At 35.5% G+C, this 14,281-nt stretch overlaps 1 protein-coding gene across 1 annotated transcript; it reads right to left on the bottom strand.

Moving 5' to 3' along the window:
- Positions 1-1,041: 1,041 nt before the first annotated feature.
- LOC113081302 (oocyte zinc finger protein XlCOF6-like) lies at positions 1,042-5,794 on the bottom strand (the record flags this gene model as incomplete). Its single annotated transcript, XM_026253378.1, has 3 exons — positions 5,746-5,794; positions 3,615-3,728; positions 1,042-1,391 (listed from the first exon to the last, which is right to left on the bottom strand). Coding segments are annotated over exons 2-3 (438 nt in total), but the record flags the coding sequence as incomplete, so codon positions are not given.
- Between the last annotated feature and the right edge of the window lie 8,487 nt (positions 5,795-14,281).

The following is a 14,281-nucleotide window of genomic DNA, read 5'->3' as shown; positions in this document are numbered from 1 at the left end:
AACATAATAAAACAAAATGATGACTTTACGAATCCACAATACAAAAATGTAATCATTTAATGTAATCAGTGAAGTTGTCAGTGCCCTCTTTTGGTGATAATAATCACCAGACGATTCCATAACCAGCCAGCTACATTAGTTCAGCTAAATCCACAAAATCCAATTAATATGGCTTTTAAATGTAACCAAAATTAGAGAATTCAAATCAGCAGACAACAAATCAAATAAAAATGGAAACAAACCATACAGATTTGTATGGACTTATAAGAAAACCAAATTATCTCCCGAAAATAAAACTGAAGAAACGGCCAACAGCAAAGTTACAGCAACATACTTTACATCTGTATTTTCTAACTACACTTTAAGTTGAAGAATAAAAACAAGTTAAAAATAATGCATTCTGAACAACAGTTTGGACTTAAAAATCTTCTTTCATAAAAGCTTAAACAAAAGTGTAATAAAGTGTAATGTTTTTACAACAGTGAAACTATCAGATCTGGTCCATCTTTGAGTTGATCTGGATCTCACAGATGAAACTGCTGATCTTGAACTTTATCTACAGTGAAAACTTTAGATGTTGTTTCCTTGTCCTGTCGCTGGTTAGGACAGATATTATTACTCAATGCATTAGAGTGCCACATTTGGCGAAGTTGAAAACTAAGATTTAAAGGTGCTGGATCTATGATCTACTTACTGTGTTTGTTGTTCATATGCAAACAAAAAGTTGATGAATGACGGAAACTCTTCCCGCATGCAGTGCAGTGATACGGTTTCTCTCCAGTGTGGATCCTCTCATGTCTTCTCAGATGTACTGACTGATTGAATCTCTTCTCACAGTATGAACACATGTAAGGTTTCTCTCCAGTGTGGATCCTCTTGTGCAGCTTCAGTTGTGCAACCGTAGTAAACGTCTTCTCACACTCAAAGCACATGTAATCTTTCACAGCAGTGTGTCTCTTCTGATGAACTTTTAAATTGTTTCAGTTGTGAAAAACTCTTTCCACAGAAAGAACATGAGTGTGGTTTCTCCTTTGTATGAACTTTCATGTGCTGCTTCAGGCCTGAAGCCCATGAAAATGTTTTTCCACACTGATCACATTCATGCAGTTTCTCTCCAGTGTGGAGGATCATGTGTTGCTGAAGGGTTACTTTGTGTGTGAATCTCTTCCCGCACTGATCACATGTGAACGGTTTCTCTCCAGTGTGGATCTTCATGTGAACATTGAGGTTGTGTTTGTATGTCAAACTCTTTCCACAATGAGTGCAGGTGAAACCTTTCTTATTTCTTCTTTTCCGTAAATAAACTCTTTTGGTCTGTGAGCAAGTTTTTTCTCTCGTTGTACCATGATGATGCTTCTGCTCGTCACTCTCCTCATTCTCCTCCATCAGGTCTGAAATAAAAGTAAAAAACTGCAATACAGATACTTTGAGAGGCTACTAGGGCTCAGTAAAGACACTCCTGTAATTAGAAGTATATCCCCAGCACGTGTGTTCAGATCAGGGTTGCCAGGTTTTCACAACAAATCCTGCCAAGTTGCTTCTCAAAACTAGTCCAAAACTAGCCCAATCGCGCTTCCAGAAGGTTCCCCGATTAAAAAATTGCTTCCCGGGGTTAAAATATACGTTTTTTTAGCAGGGTTGCTTGGTAAAATTCACATTTTAGGGGCTAAATATCACATTATTTGTATTGGGGTCGCTTTGACCCGCGGACAAGATAAACCACCACAGACTTGGCAACACCGGTTGGCATTTACTACACCAAGCCATAATTCACTGACAGTCTACACAAAATCGATGTTAAAATCGCAGGCGATACTTTGTCGATTTTGAAAACGATTTTGTGTTAGTTTTCGGTAGACTACGGCTCTGTGTAGTAACTGCCGCTCCACCTGAACCAGTGTTGCCAAGTAATATGTGGCTGTCTCGTACGTGAAGCCTGTGCTCCCCCCTTTGTTTCACTTTAGTTTGCTGAAAGTTAATGAGGGGGACACTCAGCTCATAAAAGAGCTGAAGACAAAAATTATGACCTCGATGAGAAATAAGCTGTCCCCATAGATGAAGACCAGGGCCAATCACAGGCAAGGCCTTCTGAGGGAGCAGCAGACCAAGCTGCAGAAGAGGAGCTGTCAGTGGACCACCTGTGCCATTGGGTGTTAAGAAGCAGCTTTTTCAAAAAACAGTGCCAAGAAGATGATGCTTTGCTTCTCACTGAAAAGCAAAAAGTGGAGAGTGAGCTGTAAATGTACCTGATGTGCCCTGATGCAGACAGTGAGTCTAACCCTCTGGACTGGTGGAGGCTAGATGAACACAACTTCTCCAGATTGTCTCTGCTGGCGAAAACGTACTTGTGCATCCCAGCCACAATAGTTCAATTTCAAGTATGATTAATTATTAGAGTAAGAATAACCTGAAGAGTTACTTTTTCATATTTCTGAAGGTTTTATATTTCATACAATGTTAATGTACTGTATCAGGTTTGTTTTTTATATTAGAGATGTATCTCAGTCTACATCAGTTTTATTTATGTTTACAAAACACTGCACATATTTTAAAACACTTTATTCACCAGAAGGTGAACAGCTAGTGAACTTCCTAACACTAAGTTGTGCTAAATTCTCAGGTTTCTCTATGTTTATATTTAACACTTTCCACTATTTTATTACACTTTATTAGGCATTTCTTACATTCTCTTTCATTTTGCACCTTAAATGTTACTTTAGACTTATGTTTACATTTGTATTATTTGAGTTTTCCATGGTTGTTGACATTTCTGTTTTAATAACTGAGGGCATTTTGATCAGAGGAAGGTTAAGTTTAAATGTTTAAATGCAATATATTTTTCTCCTGGTCCTTATTTTAAATAGGTCATAAAAATATAAATAATTATCAATATCGACTGAAATGAAACACTGATATGATGAAACAGTTTTCAGCCATATCGCCCATCCCTACACTCAACTCCAGACACACGAGTGTCACGTCAGACCATTCGAATCATCAGCTAGACGACCTGCGAGGATGACAATGTCCCAGCTCATCGAGATCACATCATCAGGGAACAGCTGCTGGAGGCTGGGGTGCTTCAAACTGAGTGTCCTGCACTTTCTCCAGCCCTGAATCCCATAGAAAACCAATGAGATCAGTGGAGTCGTGGTGTAGAGGGTCGTAACCCTGCACCCCAGAACCTCAATGAGCTGAGGGCAGCCCATCAAGAAGAGTGCAATGCCATGTTTCAGCAGACAGTACGTCGACTTGTGAACAGCATGAGGCATCGTGGTCAAGCTGTAATTGATGCTCAAGGACACATGACAAGAGACATTGACTTCTGTTCTGGTATTCCCACCACTGTTGATAGCTTCAGTTTTAATTGAGATAAAGAAATCACCATTGCATGCTTCTACTTAAATACACCATACTTTCATGATATAATATCACTGTAGGGTGAACTTTTTACATCTTCCATAAATTTCACCAAAAGTTTGAATATCCCTATTTTTTTGTGAGAAGTGCGTAATTTTTTCTCTCCAATCTACAGAAAGTAAACAATTGAACTGCTTTATAACCTAATGGTTCTTCAGCCTCATTGATAAAAAAGATGAAGAGTAAACACCAACCTGTTTGTTCTTCAGTGTGTTTGGTTCTGCAGGGTTCTAGATCTCTCATGTTCTCTTTGTCCTTTAATACACTCTGTCTCTTCTTCATGATGCTCTGATCCTCGTACTTGTTAGCTGAAAAAAAGCAATAAACCCTTTATCCATTATTATCAATCTTTACTCTCATTAATATTAAGGCAGAGGATTATAGGAAAAAAAACATACAATTAAAAGATACCAAATATAAAACAATGTAAGAATTACAAAAGTTAAAGAATAAACATATGTTGTTTGCTTAAGTCTGTTGACAGCAATAAAATGATCTTAATGTGTCAATGAACAGATCTGAAGTCATCAGTATAATGAATGAGGTGAAAACAGGATCTATTGACACGAAACAGGCCTCGTTTACACTCCAGGTCTTGATGCCCAGCTCTGATTTGTTGCCTATATCCGATGTTTTCACACATAATCTGCTCTGTCTGAAGTGAACGCTTGGGGAACTGTTGGGGGAAAACATCAGATGTGTAACATTATATTAGATCCATTACAGTACAGTAGGGCTGTGCGATTAATCGAAAATTCGTAATCGAAATAAAATCGCGATTTGAGTGTGCAAGATTTCTAAGTCGCTTTATAGCATGATTTTCCACGGACCCAACCTCCCGCAGTATGATATCTGAACCAATCAGGATGCAGCGCACAAGTGGAGCGCGAGAACAGAGCAGACTGGGCATAAGCCTTTTTTTTCGAGCCCATGTTAACAGATCAGAGCGTTCACACTGCACGCGGTAAAAGATGAGAACAGACAAGGTTATAAATAGAAAGGTGCGAAAATATTTAATATCTTGCGCGTGAGCACAGAGAGAGTTGTGAGTGCACAGGACGCAGGTTGAGCGAGAGGAGACACGTTGTAAGGCAGTGTGTATCTGAGCCTTATACAGTCTATGATCTGAGCACGTGCGTCTGGTTTTGTTAACAGAGCAAAGGAAATCTGTGTGCGAGCGGATAGATTCGCGCTCGTGCATTATTAAACACGTTGTGCTTACGTGTTACAATAATGCGCTCTCGCTGCTGCTTCTGAACCGCGTACACATAACTTACTGTATACGCACTGCAGACGGAAAACGTGTGAACCTTGGGCAATAAATATATTGGGCAAAACATATAACACCTGAGGCACCGCTAAAGTGAGCTCTATGACCAATGCATGGCAAAAAAAAAAACAATCCCTGACCATGGGTTTTATTTTATTTTTTTATTATAATTTTTTGCCATATGTCTAGATTTTGATTGACATCTTTACTTAGTGATTATTTTGACTTAAGTCTGTTCTAGAGACATGTTACAACTTTTTGATAAAGCTCTCATTGGTTTTCTTTTGGAAATATGTTTCAAATTTATACCGAATGCATTTATGACTGTAAAGCATGCATGTGTGTGTCAAAATCGTGATTAAAATCGAAATCGCAAAATTTATCAAAAATCGTGATAGGTTTTTTTTTTGTCCATATCGCACAGCCCTACAGTACAGGACGTCTGTATTATTCTCATAATGTTAATCTAACAATAAAAGAAAAGAGGGAATCACTCGCTGCACTTCATTTAACTGCTTTTGTAGTTTTAATAATCTATTTATTTGTAATGAAGTTATTTTTTACATTTGATAGTTTATCGTACATGAATGCTTTAGTTTAGATATAAAATGATAAAGATAATGCTTTTTTTCTTTCTAGGTTAATTTATCTTTTTTTTTGCATATGTTCTTATTTATAATAGCAAAAAAAAAAGTGTGTTGTGGAAATTAATATAGTAATTAATAATAAGACAAGACGGAGGACTAAAAATGGGTGACTTGGTCATTTTTTGTCAGATTCCAACAAATCATAAATCATTTTAAAGGCCTTTTGATGGAGATTTTTTTTCTTAATGGCTCATTGTGACTGGTTTTGTCAGCTAAAGTCACATTATTCTCATGAGGAAGCACATGTGGAGGCGGTAAATCACAACAACGCATGCGCGAACAGATCAGAATTGGGGCATCAAATCTTTTGCTTGTAGAAACACATCTTCATCCAACATATTATATGAATCTGAATATAGTCCAAATGTTATTTACCACATTCATAACAACACATCTTACACATCTTACCGTTTTCCGTGAAGAAAGACAGACAACTGTCAACTGATGACGATCGATTTTAAATGTATAACTCTCTTTAAATGTAAGTGTTAGCAGACACACACAGAGCACCGAACCTGATGAAAATAATTCAGATTTGACTGTGTAAAAATGTTGCTCAAACAAACGATGTAAAGTGTATTTTACAATTACGTGAAATAGCGAACGATTCACCTCATAAAACTCCGCGGTGAAGCGCGCGGGAGCGATGACGTCATCACCGCGAGGCGTCCTCACACCGGACAGCTGTCCCAAAGAGAAGTGCTCTTTATTATTTTTTATTAATTAATGCTTAAACAGACAATACGAAAGGAACATAGTCAAGGGATCACATACAAATCCAAAATATAATGAACAAAAATAATGAACACATACACATTAATAATAAATTACACTGTAAAAATAATAGTAATAATAATAATAATAATAATAATAATAATAATAAATTAAAAACCTTTTTGGAGGACATTACCGATAAATTAAAATGAGATAATAAATAAATAAATAAATAAATAAATAAATAAATAAACTATCACATACAAAGACAGCATCTAAACTTCTTTAAATACCTCTGTATAATATTTCAGAAATCGTATGGATTTTTTTATTCTTTATAAGATGAAGAGATTTTTTCGACGTATTTCGAAAACAACTTCAAATGCACCCTCCGTTTCCCAGGATAGTTAAGTGTACGTCTGATGGACACTTCACACCCCTCCATATCCCAGAATCTCGTTAAGTTTTTTTTTTTTTTTTTACACAAGACAACCACTATATAAATAAACCAATAGGCAATAGTCTTTCCCTTTGCTGTTCTTGTAGTGCATAAATTAGTGTATTAACCATTTTTCTCAAGAAGAGAAAGCAGTGAAAAAAAATGGGTACATTGAAATTGTTTATGTTTTTCTAAAATGTCACACTGTCAATGAAACAACCTAATTTCTGTATTTTATTTTTGTGATGCAAGTTAAAAATTAAACGAATAAGTTGTATGTGTTATTCATTCTTGTAATGTCATTTATTTGTAAATGAGCCCGAGTACTTTCTGAACATTTTGTAATTTTGTTATGCACGTCCACATGTGTAAATGAGAGAGAAGTAATAATGAACGTTGTTGTCCATGTGTTCTGGGGTCTTCAGGAGGTGAATCTCTTGGTGAATGTCCAGCAGCTCCTCAGTCTTTCGGAGGACAGAGCAGTGACAGAGGAACGAGGCACATATCAAACTCTCTGGAGACCATCTGTGTGATGTACCACTGACAGACACTTCTCTGGAGATCCAGCAGCTCTGTCACAAAACCAGTAAACACCCGTCCAGCGCTGTGTAAATAAAAGAGAGGTAAATATGTTCATTCTTCATTTTTTTAATGCAGCTTACAAAACTTTTTTTTTTTTTTTGTCCTGTAAAAATTGTTTTTACACATTACAACAAACAGTTCAATATATTACTGAAAGAAAGCATTTCTTGTCAGAATATGAACAAATATTTGCTGACTGTATCAAAGGCTGCATATGAAGGACTTGGACTGGTCAAACAGAGACAGTTCAGCTGTGAACACTGCCACTGAACACTGAAGTGTACTTTACTATATTTATATTATTCAGTTTTATTTTTGCTAACCTGTCTACGTGTGATCACCATAGTCAAGACAATACACTTTATAAAATCACACCTTTGTAAGATATCATGTGAACTGCTATGTGTGTATTATGTAGTGTTTCGTATGAAATGGTTGTCAATATTTGTATAAATTTACAGGCAGTTATTGCTCATCCTCTCTTCACATGGTAGCAGCATGTATAAAGAAATTACTCAGGACAAAGCAAAAACCAAATGCCACTCACCTCCTTCTGCCTCTTTTGATGGTGATTATTTCATCTGGGACTTGGACTGTTGTACATGAAAATTAATTATCATAATTTCATGAACATTTGTAGACGTTTGTGTATAGTTAGTGTAGTGTGTTATTTTCATTATTGTTTTATTATCTCTATATCTGTATTTATTTATTAATCAATTTATGTATTTGTATATGTATTTATTTTAACTAGGTGTGTGTAGTGTTTTTATGTAATTACATATTTACTCATGTATAATTACATATTTACTCAGCTCATAGTCTGTATTTATCTGTATAGGCTACAGTATGTATGTATATCAAGGTCTGTAGTTTATATCTGTTATTAAATGTTATATAGCAATGAGTTTGTCTTGTGGTCTTAAACCACTTTAGTTTTAATGAATTGTAAACTTTACCCGTTTCATCCATGCTCCAAATGTCCTTTGCTTCAGAAGGGTATATCAGGCAAGAACTGTCTGCAGGTTGTTATAAAAGCAGTCACATGTGTTTTACTGAAGCTGGTGGAGCGGGACATGCTGGTGTCTTGAGGACGATGAACAGACGATATATTGTTGTGTTCAAGGAAGGAGGTGAGCCAGTCTGGATATTTGTAGCCACATCTGCTGGCCAATTCATATGCAAATATGTGCACCTAAAACATAACAAAAACTAGTTAAATGGAGATGGTTTATGACATGTGTAAGATAAAATAAGAGTTCACTGATCATGAACTGGGGATTTTTACACGTTGCAGCAGCTTCAGAGACACTGGAAAATGAAACATTTTAAAAACTTCAATAAAAAATGTAATCAGGATAAAAATGAAAAATATGTTTAAAGAATACACAAATCTCACATTATACGAATTTAAATAGTTTGAGTAAGAGCAGTGTGAGTGAGCTGCATGTTGAGTGTTTTGGCTTTACTACACTGATCTTCTTAAGAGACAGAGCAAAATATCAGCTGTCCTCACAATATAAGCCTGCAGTTTCCTCTCTTGGTCCACGGAGAAGACTTTAGACTATGATCTGTGTCCTGGTGGTCTAGTCTTCTCCATTGCAGTATCTGAGCAAACTGACACGACATATGCCCGGAGACTGATGTTCCTGACAGAAACACCTCTCATAAACATCTGGCTGAATCAGACCCCCGTCTGTCTTTCTGACCTTAACTCTTGGCATATTCTGTTGGTATAATATGACATAAACATGTATTCATAAATAACACCCAGAAAGTCACCACATTAGCACAAAGGAATTCAGAGGCAAACTTTAGGATGTGTTACAGCACTAAATAACATGTAGACTGATCGTTACTGTGACACATGAAACAAAAAACACAATTTGTAATTAGGAAAAAAAAAACAGCTTCAGTTATTTACTTACCACAAACTGATTTCCGGACCTAACTGTGGGAAGCGATGATTGTAACAATATAAACTCCATATTCATCGGGAAGAAGGAGGCGGGAACCGGCGCACAATCAAAAAGACTTTAATATTCAAAAATAAATACAAAACGGCGCACCAGCCCCTCACGGCCGACTGGTGCGCATAAATAAAAAGCACACACATTAAAATAATGTCCAGGCCTGGTCCTCTCTCGTCCTTCACTATAGTCGCTCCAGTTTTATATCCTTCCATCTCCTACGTGGGACTCGATACCGACGGTGGGGCTCAGGTGTAGCTCATCTCCAATCACTACACCTGGCCTCACTCCTCGTTCCCACGCCTCTCGGCCCCGCCCCACTCGCCACAATGATGAAATCAGGTGATATTTGGCTTGTGTGTTGAACTGCTGTCATAGCTTGGAAAGCAAATGTAGTTAGTACTTACTGTATAAAGCACATATTAATGACTTATTCTGCATAGCCATATTCTACATCCCTTAACCCTAATCTATACCCAAACATAACTACTACAAACAACTACTCTTCGAAAACATATCGCAGCACTTTGTAATAAATTCTGTGTTGTACAGATAGCCAGTGTGAGATGATAAGCACAGAAGTAATGTGCTCTCTCTTATTATATAATGCATTACAATAATCCAAACACAATAACACAAAACATGCACAACTTTCTCCATGTCCTCAAAAGAGATGATCAACTTTACAACAGCATTCATTTGCCAATTAAACCTGAGCTCAAACCATGTAAAGTATCATTAGAAACCCTCAAAAGAGCTGACTCTGTGCTATGACTGAAATGTTCTTCAATATCTCCCATGTGTACATGTTTATATTAATGCTGCATTATTTAATATGTTTCACCTGTATGCATTAGAAATCATAACTCAATATAATACGCTTTACATTTAAAACATTGCAATTTGAAGTTGCTTAGATTTACTATTGCATATGTATAAACACACTGAATTCATAAAAGCTGTTGGTTTTTTTATTTCCTAAATCATTTCTGAACGTTTTTCTCTTTCTACTGTACATTTGGTGATTGGCATTCTACTTTATTACACAGAACTTAATTTCTGAACTTATTTAATTTGTATGAATGTATTACTTGGATTGTTACAGACATGGTGAAAATTTCATGTCAACAGCACCTTCAGAAATATATTAACTGAGAAAAATGCTGACTTCTTTTACCTGCTGTACGTATAATGGGAACATTTCTGTTATTATACATGAGCTATTTATGCTTTATGTCTACAAGTTAGCCTACATTAAAGTTAGAGAAACTGCTTATGTCACTTCAATAATACTTAAAACAGACAAGTAAACTTTTCAAACAAAGTAGTTGTTTTTAACTGTATGTAGCATTTTATTCACATGGAAATATAAAATATAAAAGTGTTAAAAAGACTAAATGTGTTTGAGTATTTAGAGGAGAGTGAAAGACACAAATGCTGTTAACTTGTGAAAATGTTTACTTGATTTGATGAAGGAGACTCCATCCTCAGAACAAAGACTATATACTGGATTTATGTACATTAACAACAGACACACAACTAAATATAAAGTCAAATAGAATAACAATGTGCAGAAAACATGAGATAAGTTTCACACATTGTAGATTTGCTTTATATCTTTTGACACATGTAAGTGCTGCTCTTGACAATCACATTTAAACATCTGAATCATTATGAATGAGTTTAATAGAAATATTATTAAACTGAAGAGCCAGACAGACTCATCTGAGCTTCTTCCTCCTCTGTTCCAGCTTTACATTAAACACAATGATCATCTGCTTGAATACTAAAGCAACATTAATCATTCAATATCATGTTTCTTACACACATGCTGCATTATTTGATTGTAAAGTCTGAGTCTCTTCACCTGTATGGATCACATTTACACATTTATCACACATTTATTTCTCCTCATAGACACAGTAGTGAAGCTCTTCTGTGGATCTTCAGCTGATGTTTACTGCTCCTCTCAAGATCACTTCACTTTATGATACACAGCATTTATCAGATCTTGGCGATTTAACTCATTCTATACTGTAAGATTGAACAGAAGAGAAGATAATCAGAGTTCAGTGGAATAAAGTACTAATTAGTTACTATATTTCAATCACAGTAAAAAGTTAAATTAAAATCCTGTAATCAAAGTTGTTGCTAACTGAGCAGAAGTGTTTAGCTGAATCTAAATTGTGTCTAATTCTTCACTTGTGTGTCAAGAAAGCATATAATAAGTGTGATAATGCAGATGCAGCCGGATGTGATCACAGAATAAGTCTCTTCAGGAGGACACAAGTCCTGATCACCCTGTCGGGTTTATTCTGTGATAACAAGCGGCTGGAGGGACATTATCTCTTACAGAAAGTAAGTGTAAAGTAATGTGACGTGTTGCTTGTCAAAGTAAAAACACACAAGAGACAGAGACATTGATCATGTGATGCTGGACGACTGTGAGCTGAAGCTGAATCTGCTCTGATTTTACCAGCGTTTTCCTACAATCTGAACAAATCTATTTCAAACTCTAATGATTCACTATTACTGATCTCATTAATAAAGCAGCTGTTGCTGTAGAAAGCTGTGACAGTCTGCTTTTCTTCTCTTTCCTCCTTTGTGTTCAACATTTTTATCAACTTTACATTTCATTCTGACACAAACCCTTAGAAATAAAGCTTGATGATCATTTGATCAACTCTTTTCACTAATATGTGAAAGTATATATTTGTTCACATATCAGAGGTAAATGAATCTCTTTAATATCACAAAGTGAAGTTTACTCACATCAGTTTACAGTTTGAGTCTCGTAGCACAACAATGAGCTTCTGCTTTGAGTCTTCAATCTTATTGAGTCTCAGATTAATCTCTTTTAGAAACTGCAGAGCTTTTGTGTTTGTCAAAGACTGAGTTAAAGAAGAAACATCTGTAATGCCACAGTCATGAAGACTAGAAAGAGACAAACAGAGGAAGAGAGATCATCTTACAAACAAATCATTAAGATGAAGAATCTTTCACAAATATAATGTGAACACATTCATCATGAGATATTGAGTATAAAGTGTTTTGTTGAACTCTTATGTGCTGTTCGTTTGGGGACGACACTCGTGCTGTTTGGGCTCTCCAGAGAACACAGCCAACAAAAGGACATTTTTGTAAAAAAAAAAAAAACCTTTAATAATACTCAGTTTATTAACGTTTTAATTCCACATTCATGTAGTTTAAGTATTTATGTTATTTTTTTATATATTTAGAAAAATACATTAAAAATGTTTATTTTTTGTATAAATGTTTTAATTTTTATAGTCTCCATTAATGTCTATGGTTGTTTGTTTTTTGTGTGTGTGTGTGTGTGTGTGTGTGTACTGTAAACGTGTGTGAAGGTTTGCCACTTCACTTTTGTGTATTTTGTTTTAATTGTGGTGGATTTATTGATTTTATTTGATAAATTAAGAAGAAAAGTATTGAAAAGTATCTCATTCATTTCAATGTGGGTCTCCAGAGATTGACTTTTTTCACACTAACACACAACCAGATTTCAATCCAATTTAATTTTCTATTTGTAGATCCACCAAGTGTTGACAACCGTACAAAGTCTCATGTCATTTAGATAAAGGAAACATTTGTTTTTATTTCAGCAAACATCATTTGGGGTCTCAAAAGACCCTGAACAGCACATAAGAGTTAAACAAAGTGATTTTCATCATTTTGATTCTTGTCTGTGAATGTTACTGACCTCAATCTCTCCAGTTTACAGCGTGAATCCTTCAGTACGTCACATAAGTGATTCACTCCTGTGTTTTTTATTTGATTCCTGCTCAGGTCCAGTTCTCTCAGGTGTGATGGGTTTGATTTCAGAGCTGAAGTCAGGATGAGACACTGTTTCTCTGTAATACTGCAATAACTCAGACTGAAGACAGAAAGAGAAAACACAATGAATCAGACACGTTATGTTCATCTGTGAGTAATTCATCATGTGTTAACAACATACAGGGATTTAAAACTTTATCAAGAAACAAACTGACTCGAACTTTTTGGATCAGGTAGGGTTCAAGTGATTTCAAAACATTTCAGCCAGTTTATATATATGGTGGATATATTATTTACCTGATATAAAATGCATTTGGTTTTGAGTCAAGTGCTTCATTGTAGTATACGGTGATATCTCTTCAGCGCACAGCACGAGCAGGACAAACAACAATGCTGAATATTAATAACTATGACTGGGACTGTTATACATACCATTATAATGAGAAGACCATGTTCATTTATTATACACGGACAGTTTTATGACACAACTTCACTGGCTGTGTATTTTTAAACAGATTAGACAAACATCTTGATGGTGGTTTTAGCCACAGAACTATAATTGAACACATACTATAAAAATAAAATACAATGAAATAAATACAATCTTCTACCTCAGCTTCAAAGACTGTGTCTTGTTACAGTAAGAACATTTTGCTTGTGTAATGCGATAAGAACATGGCTATTCGTGTGCCTGGTAACACTTATAAAGAAGGTTTTGTCTTGCTTCTCTTCAGATACAAAACGGTTATAGGAAACTATTTTATTGTTATATATGTCATTATTAGAAAATCTAAATTAATTTGATTTTGTATTTTTCTGTATCATTTGAGAAATAATCATAATATTTTTCAATAGAGCACTGTAATACTTAATTCCTCACTTAATCAGTTTCTCTCAGCAAACAGTCAGAATAAAGTGAGCTGATCTGCTGCTGATCCTGAATGTCTTGTTTAATGAGTGTTTATAGTCTGAGACTCATCAATATTATCATTTCATGATAATAGATACTGTTTTCACCTCATTCATTATACTGATGACTTCAGATCTGTTCATTGACACATTAAGATCATGTTATTGCTGTCATAGTATCATAATGGCATTTATTTAAAGTATCCGTGATAGACTATATTAAAACTTAATCATACATAAACAGTTTGTTCATGCTGAATGAATGTGATCAATGTGAAATAATTTAGCAGGCTTCAGGCCTGATGTGTCACCTAAAAGTTCATTCAAAGGAGAAACCACATTCACATTCTTTATGTGGAAATAGTTTTTCACATCTACAGAGTTTAAAACTACATCAGAAGAGACACACTGGTGTGAGAGATCATATGTGCTTCGAGTGTGAGAAGACTTTTATTACTGCTGTAGAACTAAAACAGCACCAGAGGATCCACAATGAAGAGAGAAACCTTACATGTGTTCACACTGCTACAAGAGA

The sequence above is a fragment of the Carassius auratus genome, unplaced genomic scaffold, assembly GCF_003368295.1.
Source record: "Carassius auratus strain Wakin unplaced genomic scaffold, ASM336829v1 scaf_tig00033714, whole genome shotgun sequence".
In the NCBI taxonomy this organism is placed as follows: Eukaryota; Metazoa; Chordata; class Actinopteri; order Cypriniformes; family Cyprinidae; genus Carassius; species Carassius auratus.
The sequence above is the reverse complement of the archived record's forward strand: the minus strand, read 5'-3'. Positions and strand labels throughout refer to the sequence as shown.